Below are 14,653 nucleotides of genomic sequence, written 5' to 3' on the forward strand. Positions count from 1 at the left end.
TTATATACTTTGGTATATTGTTAGTTTTCTAGTCCCCATATGTTATTTCTCCAAAGAGATTTCCAGTTTTTTGATAGCGAAGACTTCATCTTATGTTTCTTTGCCTCCCCACAGTGATTAGCACTGTACCTTGAACGGGATGCCTGTTCAATAAATATTTGTTCGTTGAGTGATGGAGGGTACACTCTGAATTAATGAGGTATTACTAAGGTTCCAGCTGATTGCTGCACAGATGACTGAGTTGACTTTGGCCTCATTATTGCAGCTTTGTAGGTATGGCCTGTGTTGATTTATGTGTCTCTCCTTAATGTTCTGAGGAATCCTGAATACCTGAGGCTCATTTATGTCATGTCACGGGATTGTACGATGGTGAAATAGAAATCATGTTAGCTGTTGTTATGTTTAATCATTTTATCAATATTTATTTTGGAAATTAGATAATCACAAATGAGACAGAGAATGAGTCTGTTTACAGAGGAAATAATTGGCCAGGGGAGTCAAAGATTCGTATTCAGAGAATTCAAGCCGCGTCTCCACCTCTAAGTGGCAGCTTTGACATTCAAGCTTATGGACACATTCTCAAAGGTATATGACAAAAGTTCAGAACGGTTGGACAATGCCAATCTAGGCAGCCATAATAAAAATTTTTGTGTATTTCTTTTTAATATGATTTCCCTACATAATTTATATCCTTGAGATTATGTTAGTGACATAAAGCTAAATTATCCAGAACAAATTATATTTTCACTTTTTCTTTATTGCCTCACCAGATATACCAGGTTACATTCCCAAAAGTTTGTTTTTCTTTTATGTCCCCAGCTTACAGGTTCTCTATAAAGTTAATCAATAATCAAAAACAAAAGTTTTTGAGCCAGAGCTATCATCTGAGGTACGTTACTCATGTAATTTTTGCTTCCAAGAGATTCATAAATTCTTGGCCTAAATAAGACACAAATTTCATTTTTACTGTATTGGAGGAGGACAGTTGGCTTACAATATGTAGCACACACTTCATGGATTTTAAGGGTGAAATTGGTTTGTGAATTTTTGACCCCTGCTATTTGCTGTCCCTCTGTTGAATGCAGGCCTTCCTGCCACTGTGTCGGCTGCAGATTTACAGTTTGCTCTCCAGAGTGTGGAAGAAGTGGGACGAGTCTCAGTAACACGGGAGGGAACATGTGCTGGATACTCATGGAACATCCAGTGGAGAAGCACACGTGGAAGGCAGAATCTTCTACAGGTTCCCTCCTCTGGCTTGGCTTTTGTTTGTTTGTTTGTTTGTTTTCATGTGTTGCTGGCTTATTGCATCTTGCCTCATTTTTTTTAAAGAATTGGAGACTGTCTATATTTTAAAAATGCAAACTATAGACTAAACATTAAAAAAAGAGAAATTGGGGGAAGATTGTTCTAAGTTAAGTTGATTCGATGTTCTCTTTCATGGGGAATTGCTGTTGGTACTTAATTTGCTGTCCCCTCTGGAAAGAGACCAGGGATATGTGTTAGAAGACCCTTGATAGGGGCAGGAGGAGCCCAGGCAGGGCTTATAGGTTATCCTGTGTACCCCCAGGTAGCTCCTGTGGTAAGCTGTTATCTAATTACCTTTGCTTAGTTAGAGTGTGAAGGGGGTCAGAGGAGAGGAGTTGGACCCAGAGTATGTGAAGGAGAGGAATCTAGAGGAGTCTGGGAGCTCAGACTGTCAAAAACATTAAAAAGATGATGCTTTTGAGTGATAGTAAGAGTGTGAGGGAGGAAACGGTCTGTCTCATGCACTATTGGTGAGAAAGTGGATTCGTATGATCATTTTAGGGGATTATTTAGTAGAATCTGTATATAGATACCTTCTGATTTAGCAATCTCAGCTATATAACTGTATAATACTGAAATAATAACACAAATATGAAATGATGTAGGCACAAAAGTAGTCACTGTGATAGTATTTGTAATAGTAAAAACCTAGCAACCTGGCCCCATCAAGAGAAGAATGGTTGTTAAAATGACACAACATTAGCCTGAATACCATGCAGCCATATATAGTGTAGACCCACATATATTCACCCGGAAAGGTGTCCATGGCAGAAGGTGGAAGAAAATACAGAAATCTACTTATGGGACCATTTTGAGAAAAGAAAAAAAAATGAGGAGAGAGGGGAAAGAGGAGACCAAAAAAAAAAAAAAAACAAAAAAAAACAAAACAAAAAAAACACCCGTATATAAATGTAACATATGATGTACCTTACATAGACTATGGGTGTGCAGAATAGTAACAGTCATAAAGATATGGAGGTAATTTAAGAAAACACATGGTCTGGAACTAGAATTAGCAGATTCTGTAGCTGAGTGGCTCTCGTGACTGGTCTTCCTCTTGGTATCATTGCTGATGTCTGTGCATTTACCCTCTTGTCTCTTTTCTGACCAGTCCTTCCCTGCTTGCTCATCACTTCTGCTTCTTATCACCACTTTAGCACACACAGGGCCCAGCGTGGAGACTCCTGTCTCTTTACTAGCCACTGTATATATGAGAAGGCTGCCATATTGGCAGAGGGATTTTGAAATAACCAAGTTGTATGTATTGATTTGATCTGATTCATTTTTATCATTGGCAAAAAATATAATTCCACAAATGGATGAAAAACCAGGATAATCAGGGGTGAAAAATGCTGAAGGGGAAAAGTTGACTCTCAGGTGGAAAGAGGTATAACTCATTCAACTATTCAAAAATCATTTATCATAATGGTCACATTTAGGACAATCATAGAACATTTTGAGAAAATAAAATTTAGTAAATTGATTTTCCTTAGACATGCTTTATTATAACAATTCAGGTTGATTTTAGTCATTCAGTTCAACTTGTAATTGATGTAATATATTATAATGCAATCATGTTAGCCCTTTTTTGGGGGGGGTAGATTATGCTCACTTTGGAAGAGGCTCCTTTTTCAAAAAATGTGACTAAAGTGCTTTTTTGAATGATTTTTTTCATCTTTGACTTTTATTCACTTTCAACCTTGCTTAATTAAAAAAAACTAGTACAGTCATATTTATCATAGCCTTTCTAGTAAAATAATTCTGTGTAAAAATAGATTAATGATTCCAATATTATTGGAGAAAAAGCTAATATGACAGTTACGAAGATAAAAGATGGTGGCTTATTCAGACGGTGCATACTTGGAGACCTACTTCGTACACCCAACCAACAGCCACAGGTATTTCTGAAACTTTTCTCATGACCTGTAACATAATTTTAAATATGTACCAAGTTTGTAATACATTAAAGACCTGTTGAAACAGCAGGAATGATGTCTTTATTTTCATCTGAATATTAACTCGATAATATTATTATGACTTTTGGGAAAATTACCTTCCTTATGATAAAAGTGTGGATTTCTAAGCTTGACTACTACCTGTTAGAATTTGAAAATATGCTTTTTAATTTAATCTTTAGTTATTCTGTGAAATAATTATTAACATTCCTACTTTAATGATGAGGAAATTAATATGTAAAGAATGTAGGTGACTTTCACAAGAGCATCCTTTATTGTCCTTCATAGCACTAATCACTGCTAGGGCGTAATATGCATTTACTTCTTTTTCTTTATGCTTATTTATTTATTTTGAGAGAGAGAGAGAGAGAGAGAGAGAGAGAGAGAGAGAGAGAGACTGAGAAGGGAAAGCACATGTTTGTGTGCACAAACACAGGAGGGACACAGAAAGAGGGAGGGAGAATCCCAGGCAGGCTCTGTGCTGCCAGCGCAGAGCCCAATGTGGGGGCTCCATTGCACAAACCAGTAGATCATGACCTGAGCTGAAATCAAAAGTCAGACACTTAACTGACTTAGCCACTCAGGCACCTTGCATTTACTTAAAAAAAAATGTATAGTGCAACTCTCTGTCTCCCCCCCCCCCCCACTAGAATATAAATTGAGTGACAGCAGGGATGTTGTGTTTAGTGTTGTCTTAATGCATTTTAACACTTAGAACTGTGCCTTTGCATACGAGGCACATGTGCTGAATGAATGGTCAAAGCAGAGAGTATAAACAGAATAGACTAATTTTTGAAAACAAACAAGCAAACAAACAAAACCCAATCATTTGTTTAAATCTTGTGTATATTCTCCATAGCTGTGCTACCCGTTCTCTGTTTCTGTGTTTCATTATTTGAAGGTTGAAGTCTATGTCAACGGAGGTCCAGCTAAGTGTTCAGGTGACTGTGGGTTTACGTGGGATTTCATGGCGACTCCAGTAGTCCGGGCCATAAACCCATCTCAAGGTAGTCTCCCGCTTTTTAACTTGGAGTAGAGTGTGGAAGAAGAGTAGCAAAAATGTAAACTAATAATGATTTTTAAATATACTGGTTTCACCACCTCAGGCATGCAGACATTGCTACATAGTTTTAAAAAAAATCTATCAGAAAGCTGTGGAAAGAGCATTAATTACTTACTTTTGAAAAACAAATGACACTTGAAGTTGGACTCGCCAGTCTACTTCTCTAGTTTCACCATGTTAGAGTCGGGTCTCTAAAATTTCACTCTGACGAGGCATTTTTGTGAAATTCTGCTTGCTAGGGTATTAACAGGAATCTTTCGTCAGATGAGACCACTTTTAGGAGATTTAGTACTAAAAAGCTGGTAATGAGACAGCTGCTGTTGAGTAAAAGAAAATAATTAGGTCCTAGACTTGAGAATTAGAGGAAAAACACATTGCCAAGAACTCAGTCTTGGATGACACATTGTACCATATCTTCATATTATGTAATTACTTTAAAAACGTGATTACTCTTTGTGTCTGAACTCCCCAGCACAGAAGTAAACAGCAGGGGCTAAAGATTGTAAGGAGTGGCTTTTCTTTTCAGTCAGAATGCTAAACTCAGATGGTATAATCACAGATTTAATCTTGGTAGCTAGTAGGAAAATTCATTTGCTAATTATATATAACCAAAAAAAAAAAAAAAAGAAAATTTAAAAAATAACTCATCTTTGTGTTGAAAGAATATGTTCTTCAGACTTCTTTACAGTAATGATATTACTTTGGGATAATTCATGTTACATGGGATCAAAACTATAAAGTATAAAAATTTGAATTTTAATTTGGTTGTGGTCCCTTGATATTTATATTTTTACATCTATCCTTGTATCTTATAATGAATTTCCACTTTTACATGTACTTCCTGAAAAAAACTGTTTCTTACTCAAAATAATTAACAATCTAAATTGTTTTTTTGCCATATTTTGATAAATTTTAAAATAATGAAAAGATAAGTATAAATAATGCTGTAAAAAATACCTATCTTCTCTTCACTGAAAATTAATGCATTTAACAGTTTGTCATATTTACTTCCAATTATCAATTTAAGAAAGAAAATTTTATAGGAACAGCTAAAGTCCTCTTGAAACACAATCTCTGGTTCTAGTTCCTAAAGATCTCCCCAGAGACAGTCACAATAATTAATTTTGTGTGTATTCTTCCATGCCATTGTTAATACCTTTTGTAAAGAACACACACACATAAGGTAATTTTAGTGTTTTTAAGCTTGTGAAAGAGATGTTAAAATGTAAACATCAGAGAAATTACACTGTAAATATTATTTGCATCTGACTTTTGTCATTCAGCATTCCTTTTGAGAAATATATGTATGTTTTTATGCATATCTAATTTGTCATTTTAAAATACTTCATGAATATACCAACTTATTTTTGTCTCTGTTGATGGACATCTAGACTGTTTACAAACTTTTGTTTTTACATATAATTGCATTGAGCTTTGTTGTACAAATCTTCTAAGGTGTACATGCTAGAGCTTATTTAGGGTACATGCCCAGAGATAGAATTGCTGGATAATAATTGAGTATGTGTGTATTCAGCTTATTAGATGGCCAAATTTCTCTCCAACATGCCTGTACTTCCAGCATATGTGAGAGCACTGTATTCCTCACATCGATGTCAATACTTAGATTATCAGCCTCCTAATTCTGGTCAATCTGATGGGTGAAAGAAATTGTCTCATCATTGTTTTAATTTGTCTTTTCTCTGATGAGTAATGCATGTAAGAATCTTCTTATTGGTTCTTGGACATTTAGAGTGTTTCTTCTGCAAATTGCTTGTTAACATCCTTTATTTATCAGATTGTCTTTTTTCGACTGACTTGTAGCTGTGTATTTTATATTATGTTTACTGATCCTCTAGCACATCTTCTCCCAGTATGTCACCTGCACGTTGTTTTAGTATCTTGTTTATGGGAACAGTCAAATCACTGATTTATTCCAGTTTACTTATCTTTTCCTTTATGGTTAACCATGATTTTTCAATGTTATTTAAGAAAACCATCTGTACATTAAAGTTAAGATGTTTGATTATGTTTTCTTCTAAAATTCAAGAGGTTGACATTTTTCATTCTTAGCTATTAAAATCCATGTGGAATCCATCTTGTATGTGATGTTATATAAGTAGGGTGACTATACCACTTATCGCCCAAATCTGGACACACTTTTTTTTTTTTATAATATGTGAAGTTTATTGTCAAATTGGTTTCCATACAACATCCAGTGCTCATCCCAAAAGATGCCCTCTTCAATACCCATCACCCACCCCCCCATCAACCCTCAGTTTGTTCTCAGTTTTTAAGTCTCTTATGCTTTGGCTCTCTCCCACTCTAAACTCTTTTTCTTTTTCCTTCCCCTCCCCCATGAGTTTCTGTTAAATTTCTCAGGATCCACATAGGAGTGAAAACATATGGTAGCTGTCTTTCTCCGTATGGCTTATTTCACTTAGCATAACAGTCTCCAGTTCCATCCACGTTGCTACAAAGGGCCATATTTCATTCTTTCTCATTGCCACGTAGTACTCCATTGTGTATATAAACCACAATTTCTTTATCCATTCATCAGTTGATGGACATTTAGGCTCTTTCCACAATTTGGCTATTGTTGAGAGTGCTGCTATAAACATTGGGGTACAAGTGTCCCTATGCATCAGTACTCCTGTATCCCTTGGGTAAATTCCTAGCAGTGCTATTGCTGGGTCATAGGGTAGGTCTATTTTTAATTTTTTGAGGAACCTCCACACTGTTTTCCAGAGTGGCTGCACCAGTTTGCATTCCCACCAACAGTGCAAGAGGGTTCCTGTTTCTCCACATCCTCTCCAGCATCTATAGTTGGACACTCTTAAGAATGAATGGAAAAAACAGTTATGAGTAAAATGCTGAGACAGAGGGTGTACCCTGGAAATATCTCAGCCACTTGAGGATGCATATTACCCCAGACAGAGGAAGCTTATTTTATCACAAGTGGAAAGTGCCCACAAGTATTGTGCAGTTCATCTTTTTACTCGTGAATTTGTGATGGCAGTTCTGTCATACGATAAGTTATCATATAGGGATGCCTGTTTAATTTGTCATAATGATAATTTTCCTTATATCATTCCATACTTCAGACAGATATTCTGCTGCTAATCTCTATCAACACAGATTTAAAATATGAACAAAATATAGAGCAATTCAATGGGAAAAAATTTACCATTGGTAAATATGTGTCTGTTTTCCCTGCTTATTTACCAGCTTATTGTTTATAGCCTTTAGATGAAAATAGGCTTATTTGTCTCTGCAAAACATTTGAATTCATAACAACAGATTCTTTGGTTTTTTTCTTTTTCATATTGTTATTTAAATTGATCATTTTCAGGATCCTTTGAAGAAAGCACAATTCTAACCATAGTAGGCTCTGGATTTTCCCCCAGTTCAGCTGTATTGGTCTCTGTTGGACCAGTGGGTTGCTCTCTTCTTTCTGTGGATGGTAGGTCCTTTGTAAAATTATTATTATTACATTTAATTGTTTTTCTCATAAGAGAAATTAGAGTCAAAGAGCAGTATTAAAATAGTCCTTCTGTAGAGTACCTCTGGGGACATGAAATTGGCAAACTTCTCTGGATAAATGCATTATGGTTTTTTTTTTAATTTTTTAAATGTTTATTTATTTTTGAGAGAGAGACAGAGTGTGAGCAGGGGAGGAGCAGAGAGAGAGGGAGGCCGAAGCAGAATCTGAAGCAGGCTCCAGTCTCTGAGTTGTCAGCACAGAGCCCAATGTGGGGCTCAAACCCAGGAACCACAAGATCTGACCTGAGCTGAAGTTGGACGCTTAACCAACATACCCAGGCACCCCAAATGCATTATCTTTTTAATCTTTGGTTATGACCACAAACTAGTTCTTTCAGTGTTGGACAGTGTGTTTTATCCCTTAACTGTTGATTTTTGTTCTTTTTCCCTCATAAAGTGATTATATAAAAGCTTTCCTTCTTGAGGTGCCTGGGCGGCTAAGTCAGTTGAGCGTCTGACTTTTGATTTTGGCTCAGGTCACGAACCCAGGGTCGTGGGAGCCGCATGTTGGGCCCTGTGCCGAGCGTGGAGTCTGCTTAAGATTCTGTCTCTCAATCTCTCTCTCTCTCTCTCTCTCTCTCTCTCTCTCTCTCTCTCTCTCTCTCTCTCTTTTCCTCTGACCCTCCCCTACTCACATGCACATAAGTGCACAAACTCTCTCAAATTTAAAAAAAAAAAAAGCTTTTTTTGGTGTGTCTCTGGGACACAAAAATATAAAAGACACCACTCTGGTATTCGATGGTGCCCATGCTTTGACAGTGTCACATTAATAATGCAGCAAAGAGACATGGTCATCCTCCCTGACTTCGAGTCCAACAAAATCTCTATCCGTTAACATAAAATTTCAAAATTATTCACATTTTTTACTCTTGAAAAAGTGAGAGCCATGATTGTGTATTTCCCTAAATATTACCTTTCATAATTAATCCTAGGTGTTTTCCTTAATTTTAATAGGATTATATAAGCAAATGTGTCTTTCATATAATTTGTTTTTAATTCAGATACTCTATGCATTCTTGAGATCTAAGTCAGTAATGCATCTGTATTACAAATGTGCATATATTGTTCTAAATGAAGTGTGAAGGATAGATTTTCATTTAGTTTTTGATCACCTTTCTTGATGAAACCTGATATTTTACTTAACATAAATCACATATTTGACCAACAATTTTAGAATTATTGATATAAATGATTTTCCAGATTAGGATTTTAAAATTACTAGTACAATAATCCCCTCCCCACTTTTGGGGGGCCACAGTAGAAATCAGGAGTAAATTGTTCACTTTGCTTTTATTATTATTTCACCTACCTTTTTCTAACAGTGTCTGAATCATAACATCAGGTAGTTGGTAAAAACTTTCGCCCCATTCGTATATGAGTAGTTTTCCTCAGATATATTTCTTGGGATGCAAAAATGAAACCCACTATTTATATTTGCAAATGTAAACTTTCAGTAATTTTATCTTACAAAAACATTTGTTTTATCATGTTTTTCTTTTGTTTCACGAGAAAATGAGATCAAGTGCCGGATTCTGAATGGCAGTGCTGGACATTTCCCAGTTGCTGTGTCCATAGCCGATGTTGGACTAGCACGGAACATAGAGGGTGAGGTACTCTACTTCATTTATCAGAATCAGATCTCACACATCTGGCCTGCTTCTGGGAGCCTAGCAGGTAATAGTTAATTGTTCTAAACAAAGAAAATTGCATACATTTCCATCATTTCGTTGTACTGTTTCTAGAACAGGGTGGAGGGAGAGGAACCCAAAGCCCCCTCATATAGAACAAAGGAGACTCCCCTTTTGGAAAGCACAGTAATTAAATGGCTGACCAATTCTTTTGTTTCTTATGAAGCACAAGTCAGGGTGACTGCTTATACTTACATCTTAGGTTATTGAATTAATATCATCAATTATTACATGTTTCTATAACAAGCTCATCAATTATGTCAAGATAAGATTTATTAGTTATTATTCTGCTTACCAGCTGCTCCATTTGTAACCACAGTCTCAATGGAGCTACTTGACCCAGAAAAAGTTCCAGGAACAAATCGGGTAAAGGAAGCCTGACGCAGAAGATGAAAAAAAAATAACACATTTTTCCTGTCTTGCTTCATTTCCCTTAGTTTGGGATTTTTGCCTTGGTCTTGATCCTTTTGGTGTGTTTTGTGTTTTTATTTCACTGTATTTTTATTTTGTTGGGATTATTTCTGAGTTTCCCTTTTACTTAGCGATAATAAAATTTGGGATTTGGTAAGAGTCTTAGTTGACTTTAATTTCATTGAGAGTCTTAATTCACTTTCAGAACACAAAATGGTTGAGCATATAAAACCAGCATAATTTCTCTTTAGAATGAAGAAGACACTATAGAAAATAGCAGTTGATAGTAATGCCCCAAAACAGATGTTGGTTTGCAAATCTGTTATTTCATTAAATCACTTAGCCTAGTTTCCTTTATGGTTCCGGACTTCAGAGCTCAGGCTATACTATGTGGCAGTGATTACACACACTGAGCCTAGTCCTTGATCTATTTGACGACCCATCCATTGGATGATAAGAAAATTCTTGAAGGATGAGTTAGATTCTTGCCAAAGTTTCCTTTTGGTATTGTTGACCTGTTATTGTTGTTGTCATTTCCTTATGAAGGTGGTACTCTTTTGACTCTGTCTGGATTTGGTTTTAATGAAAATTCAAAGGTGTTAGTTGGAAATGAAACCTGCAATGTGATTGAAGGGGATTTGAATAAGATAACCTGCAGAACACCAAAAGTAAGACATCTGATTTTAGTTGTTTTTTTTTTTTTTCTGAAAACTAATGAATTAAGGGACATCTCAGGAGAAGTTTAAACAAGTGACATATTTACCTAGGAACTGCAGCATTATAGTAACGTTCCTTCACAATTATTTCTTCAGCATCTTTCTGCTAAGATCCAAATAGGTATAATTATATCCACATTCTAGATACCTAACATTTAGAAAGACAGACATAGAAACCAATACTAAACAGTGTGTTCGATTTGAAATAATAGAAGTAGAAACAAACTGGGGGCACCTGGGTGGCTCAGTCCGTTAAGCGTCCGACTTCGGCTTGCAGTTTGTGTGTTCAAGTCCCACGTCAGGCTCTGTGCTGACAGCTCAGAGCCTGGAGCCTGCTTCAGATTCTGTGTCTCCATCTCTCTGGCCCTCCCTCACTTGCACTCTGTTTGTCTCTCAAAAATGAATAAATGTCAAAAAAAATTTTTTTAAAAAGAAGTAAAACAAAGTAAAAATAAAATAGAGCCAGGAGAGGCTGTCAGAAGAGTTTCACAGAAAAATAGATGGCCTATCAGAGCTTGAAGGATGAAAGAGAGTTGATCAGGTAAATCTAAGTATGAAAGAACCTTAGCACTAACAGTCTAAAAAAATTCAGAGAAGCAAATCTTTTGGTTTTTTTAAGGACTATATATTTTAAATGTGTTAAAGTTTCAGTTTGTTGATAATAAATAAATACATAAATCTAATACCAAAAAAACACCCCCATGTGAAGTTCCTTGTGGAATATTGCATCTTAGCACTAAATGGTTGTTCTTTCTCTTAAAAAATAGTGTTTAAATTTAAACCAAGACTCTTGTTTGTTTATTATGTGCACAAAGATGCTGGATACGGTAATTAACATTAAAAAAATTTAGCAGACTAAGTGGGGGTATTATGTAGTTGAAATCTATAGGAAGAGTAAATTAGAGCACGTGTTGGACCGAGTGATGATGAGAATCTGGAGGATAGGGTAAGTGAAAACATTGTTTAGATTTTGTGTTTCAGCTAAAGGCTGAGTGTGCATTAAGCAAATACTACGTGCTGGAAAAACTGTTTTTCCTAATTGGGAAATCTGTAGGTCCTCTATCAGTGAGAACACCAAACGTTTTTCTTAGGGGTCCAAGTATTCGTCTTGCATTGTGAATCCAAGTCAGCAAAAGATATAATAATGTGATTTGTCAATGAAGAGGAATAGATTACATGAGTGTATTTTAAGAGCAAAATGTCAAAACTTTTAGTATCTTATGCTTTATTAATTTAAAAGAGTCACTTGTCCAGAGCATCTTAACTATATTGCAGAGCCCTTAGGAATCCAGTAATATAGATACATTTAAGTTGGTCATAACCTCCCTCAAAACCAGTACATCATATACCTTTATCTAAAACATTAAAACACGTAGCCTGCATTTGACACCCCAGCTTTCTAAATATCTGAAAATTGATTCTGATTCACAACTTTGAAACAAAACATCTTCAGCAGTTTATTTTGAATGGTTCTAGTTGTTTTTAGCCATCAGATTTCTTCATCTCAACATTGAATATTTTCTAATTTTTTTCTTCTTATTTCAGAGAACTGAGGGTACAGTTGATATTTCAGTTATTACCAATGGATTTCAAGCCTCAGCAAAGGATGCTTATAGTTATAACTGTTTGCAGACCCCGGTTATAACTGATTTTAGTCCAAAAGTACGAACAGTACTAGGTAAGGAAAATTTTAATGAGATCAGTCATTTGACATGTGCATGAAAGATATATATGTATATGTAAGATGCATGTTTGTAAGATATATATACATACGTCATCACACATACATATACACCACATATATAAATGTAAACTATTTCTAGAAAGGTTTTTGAAGTATAGTTTCTCCTGCAGTTTTTTTTATTGTTTATTTGTTTTCGAGAGAGAGAGAGGGAAATCGAGCATACATGGGGGTGGGGTAGAGAGAGGGGGATACAGAGGATCCAAAGAAGACTCTGTGCTGACAGCAAAAAGCCCAATGCAGGGCTCGAACTCAGGAACTGCAAGATCATGACCTCAGCTGAAGTCGGACACTTAACCAACCAACTGGGCCACTCAGTTCTTTCTTAAAGCAAAACCAGCCACAAGTTCTATTAGTCTATTTATTATTTCACTTTGAACATGTGTGATAAGGAGAAAAATATTAAGTTTTTTAGAAAGTACTTTGCCATCTTTTTTTCCTCTGTGAAACAATTAGATATGAATTTTATCTCCATATGGCAGATATCAATTCTTGCACTGATTTTTCTTTTGCCCCTGCAAGCGTTAGGATTTCCTAAATCTGATGAAGGATAAGAAATGAGTTCATTTACTTAATATGCAAATTTTATGCCACATAATAAGTGGAATCTTCTTCTAAAACTTCTGTTCTCTTTTAAAATAATAGGAGAAGTTAATTTAACAGTTAAGGGTTATAACTTTGGCAATGAACTCGCACAAAACGTGGAGGTGTATGTTGGAGGAAGACCCTGCCAGATTTTTCACTGGAATTTCACAGATATTAGATGTCTTTTGCCCAAGTTGTCTCCTGGAAAACATGATATCTATGTAGAAGTCAGAAACTGGGGTTTTGCATCAACAAGGTATAGTAATGACCATAAACTCATGGGGTTGTGGGACACATGGGGCTAACAGCTTTGGGATAAGAAAAGAAGTAGCCATTCATCTTCTAATATTTGCAGTTGCTTTCTTCACCCATCTCTATCTCCTTTTGCAAAAGATTCTGAAAATATAAAGTGCAATACGTGCTTAGTTTTGAGAACAATTCAGATTATGTTGTAGGATTCTCTGTAGAACTAGATTTGTGTATATATCACATATTTTCATTCATTCTGGAAATACTTACCGAGCAGTTAGTTACTTGTTCACTGCTGAATTAACAGTGCAGAATAAGAGGGACATGTCCTCTGCCATTAATAATACCCACAATTTTGTTGGGGAGGCAGATTTCAAACACATTACATCAATAACTTAATTATAAGTATGAAAGAGGCTATGAATAAGAGGTTGCAGGTCTGTAAGAGCATATAGTAGAGAGCACTGACTTTTCCTGAGGGACAGGAAAGCATTCTCTAGAAGGTGACAATTAAGCCAAGAAATGGGTAGGAGCTGGCCATCTGAAGGAGAGGATGGAGAGAATCTTTCTCCAGCTTTTTCCTGTAGGTAACTTCTCACTATTTTCTTCCTGGAAGCTGTTTGTTAAAATTTTGAAGTAAAATTTCAGTGCTGGCCTAAGGAAAGTACTGGTTTAGATACTTAGAAAAAGAGAAAACTAAAATTTAGGAATTAAGAAAAAAGCAGGAAAAGCTGAAGTCAGAATAGGAGGAGAGATTATCGCAGCAGAATCTTGAGGTGAAGGAAGATGAGCAAGAGCAACCACGAACGAACCCCAGAACTACATCCCCCCTTTGATTAACAGGGCAGCTGGTTTGTGCTTTTGGCGTGATGGAGATAATGAATAGAATTGATAGCATACACAGCTGGGTGTTTCACTGGCAGTTTAAGAAATACCAATCCAGGGGCACCTGGATGGCTCAATGGGTTGAGCATCCCACTCTTGATTTCAGCTCAGGTCATGATCCCAGGGTCGCGGGATTGAGCCCCATGTTGGCCTCTGCACTGGGCATGGACCTGCTTAAGATTCTTTCTCTTGCCCTTTGCGCCTCTCCCCCCACCTCTTCCTCAAATAAAAAAATAAAAATAAAAAAATAAATAGCAATTCAGTTGCATAGAGGAAGTGAAATAAAAGTTAATACAAAGACTCATTTTACTTATGGTGAGAGCTAGGATGTAGGAGTCTACTTCTATGTATCAGGTCAGAACAGCATGACCTCCTCGGAGACACATCGTCTGTAACAACGCAAAACAAATTTAAAACTCTCTCATTGAAATAGTGGGAAGGGAGATCATGACAAGTTTCCAACATATATAGAATAATAAATTCAAATTAGTTGCATACAACTTTTATTTCTTTTT

The 14,653-nt window shown here is 36.1% G+C and overlaps 1 protein-coding gene across 3 annotated transcripts in view; it reads left to right on the forward strand.

Annotated features, from left to right (window-relative positions):
• Positions 1–14,653, forward strand: part of PKHD1L1 (PKHD1 like 1) — a 157,735-nt gene that overhangs the window by 49,951 nt on the left and 93,131 nt on the right. For all 3 annotated transcript variants that reach the window (XM_053896133.1, XM_019467844.2, XM_019467845.2), the window contains exons 24-32: positions 438–585; positions 1,086–1,240; positions 3,081–3,203; positions 4,162–4,267; positions 7,673–7,783; positions 9,373–9,537; positions 10,509–10,630; positions 12,224–12,356; positions 13,065–13,260. In XM_053896133.1, coding sequence (XP_053752108.1) covers positions 438–585; positions 1,086–1,240; positions 3,081–3,203; positions 4,162–4,267; positions 7,673–7,783; positions 9,373–9,537; positions 10,509–10,630; positions 12,224–12,356; positions 13,065–13,260 — 1,259 coding nt within the window. The remainder of the gene's footprint in view (positions 1–437; positions 586–1,085; positions 1,241–3,080; positions 3,204–4,161; positions 4,268–7,672; positions 7,784–9,372; positions 9,538–10,508; positions 10,631–12,223; positions 12,357–13,064; positions 13,261–14,653) is intronic.

The sequence above is a fragment of the Panthera pardus genome, unplaced genomic scaffold (assembly GCF_024362965.1).
Source record: "Panthera pardus isolate Hobbes unplaced genomic scaffold, ASM2436296v1 HiC_scaffold_7, whole genome shotgun sequence".
NCBI classification, from domain to species: Eukaryota; Metazoa; Chordata; class Mammalia; order Carnivora; family Felidae; genus Panthera; species Panthera pardus.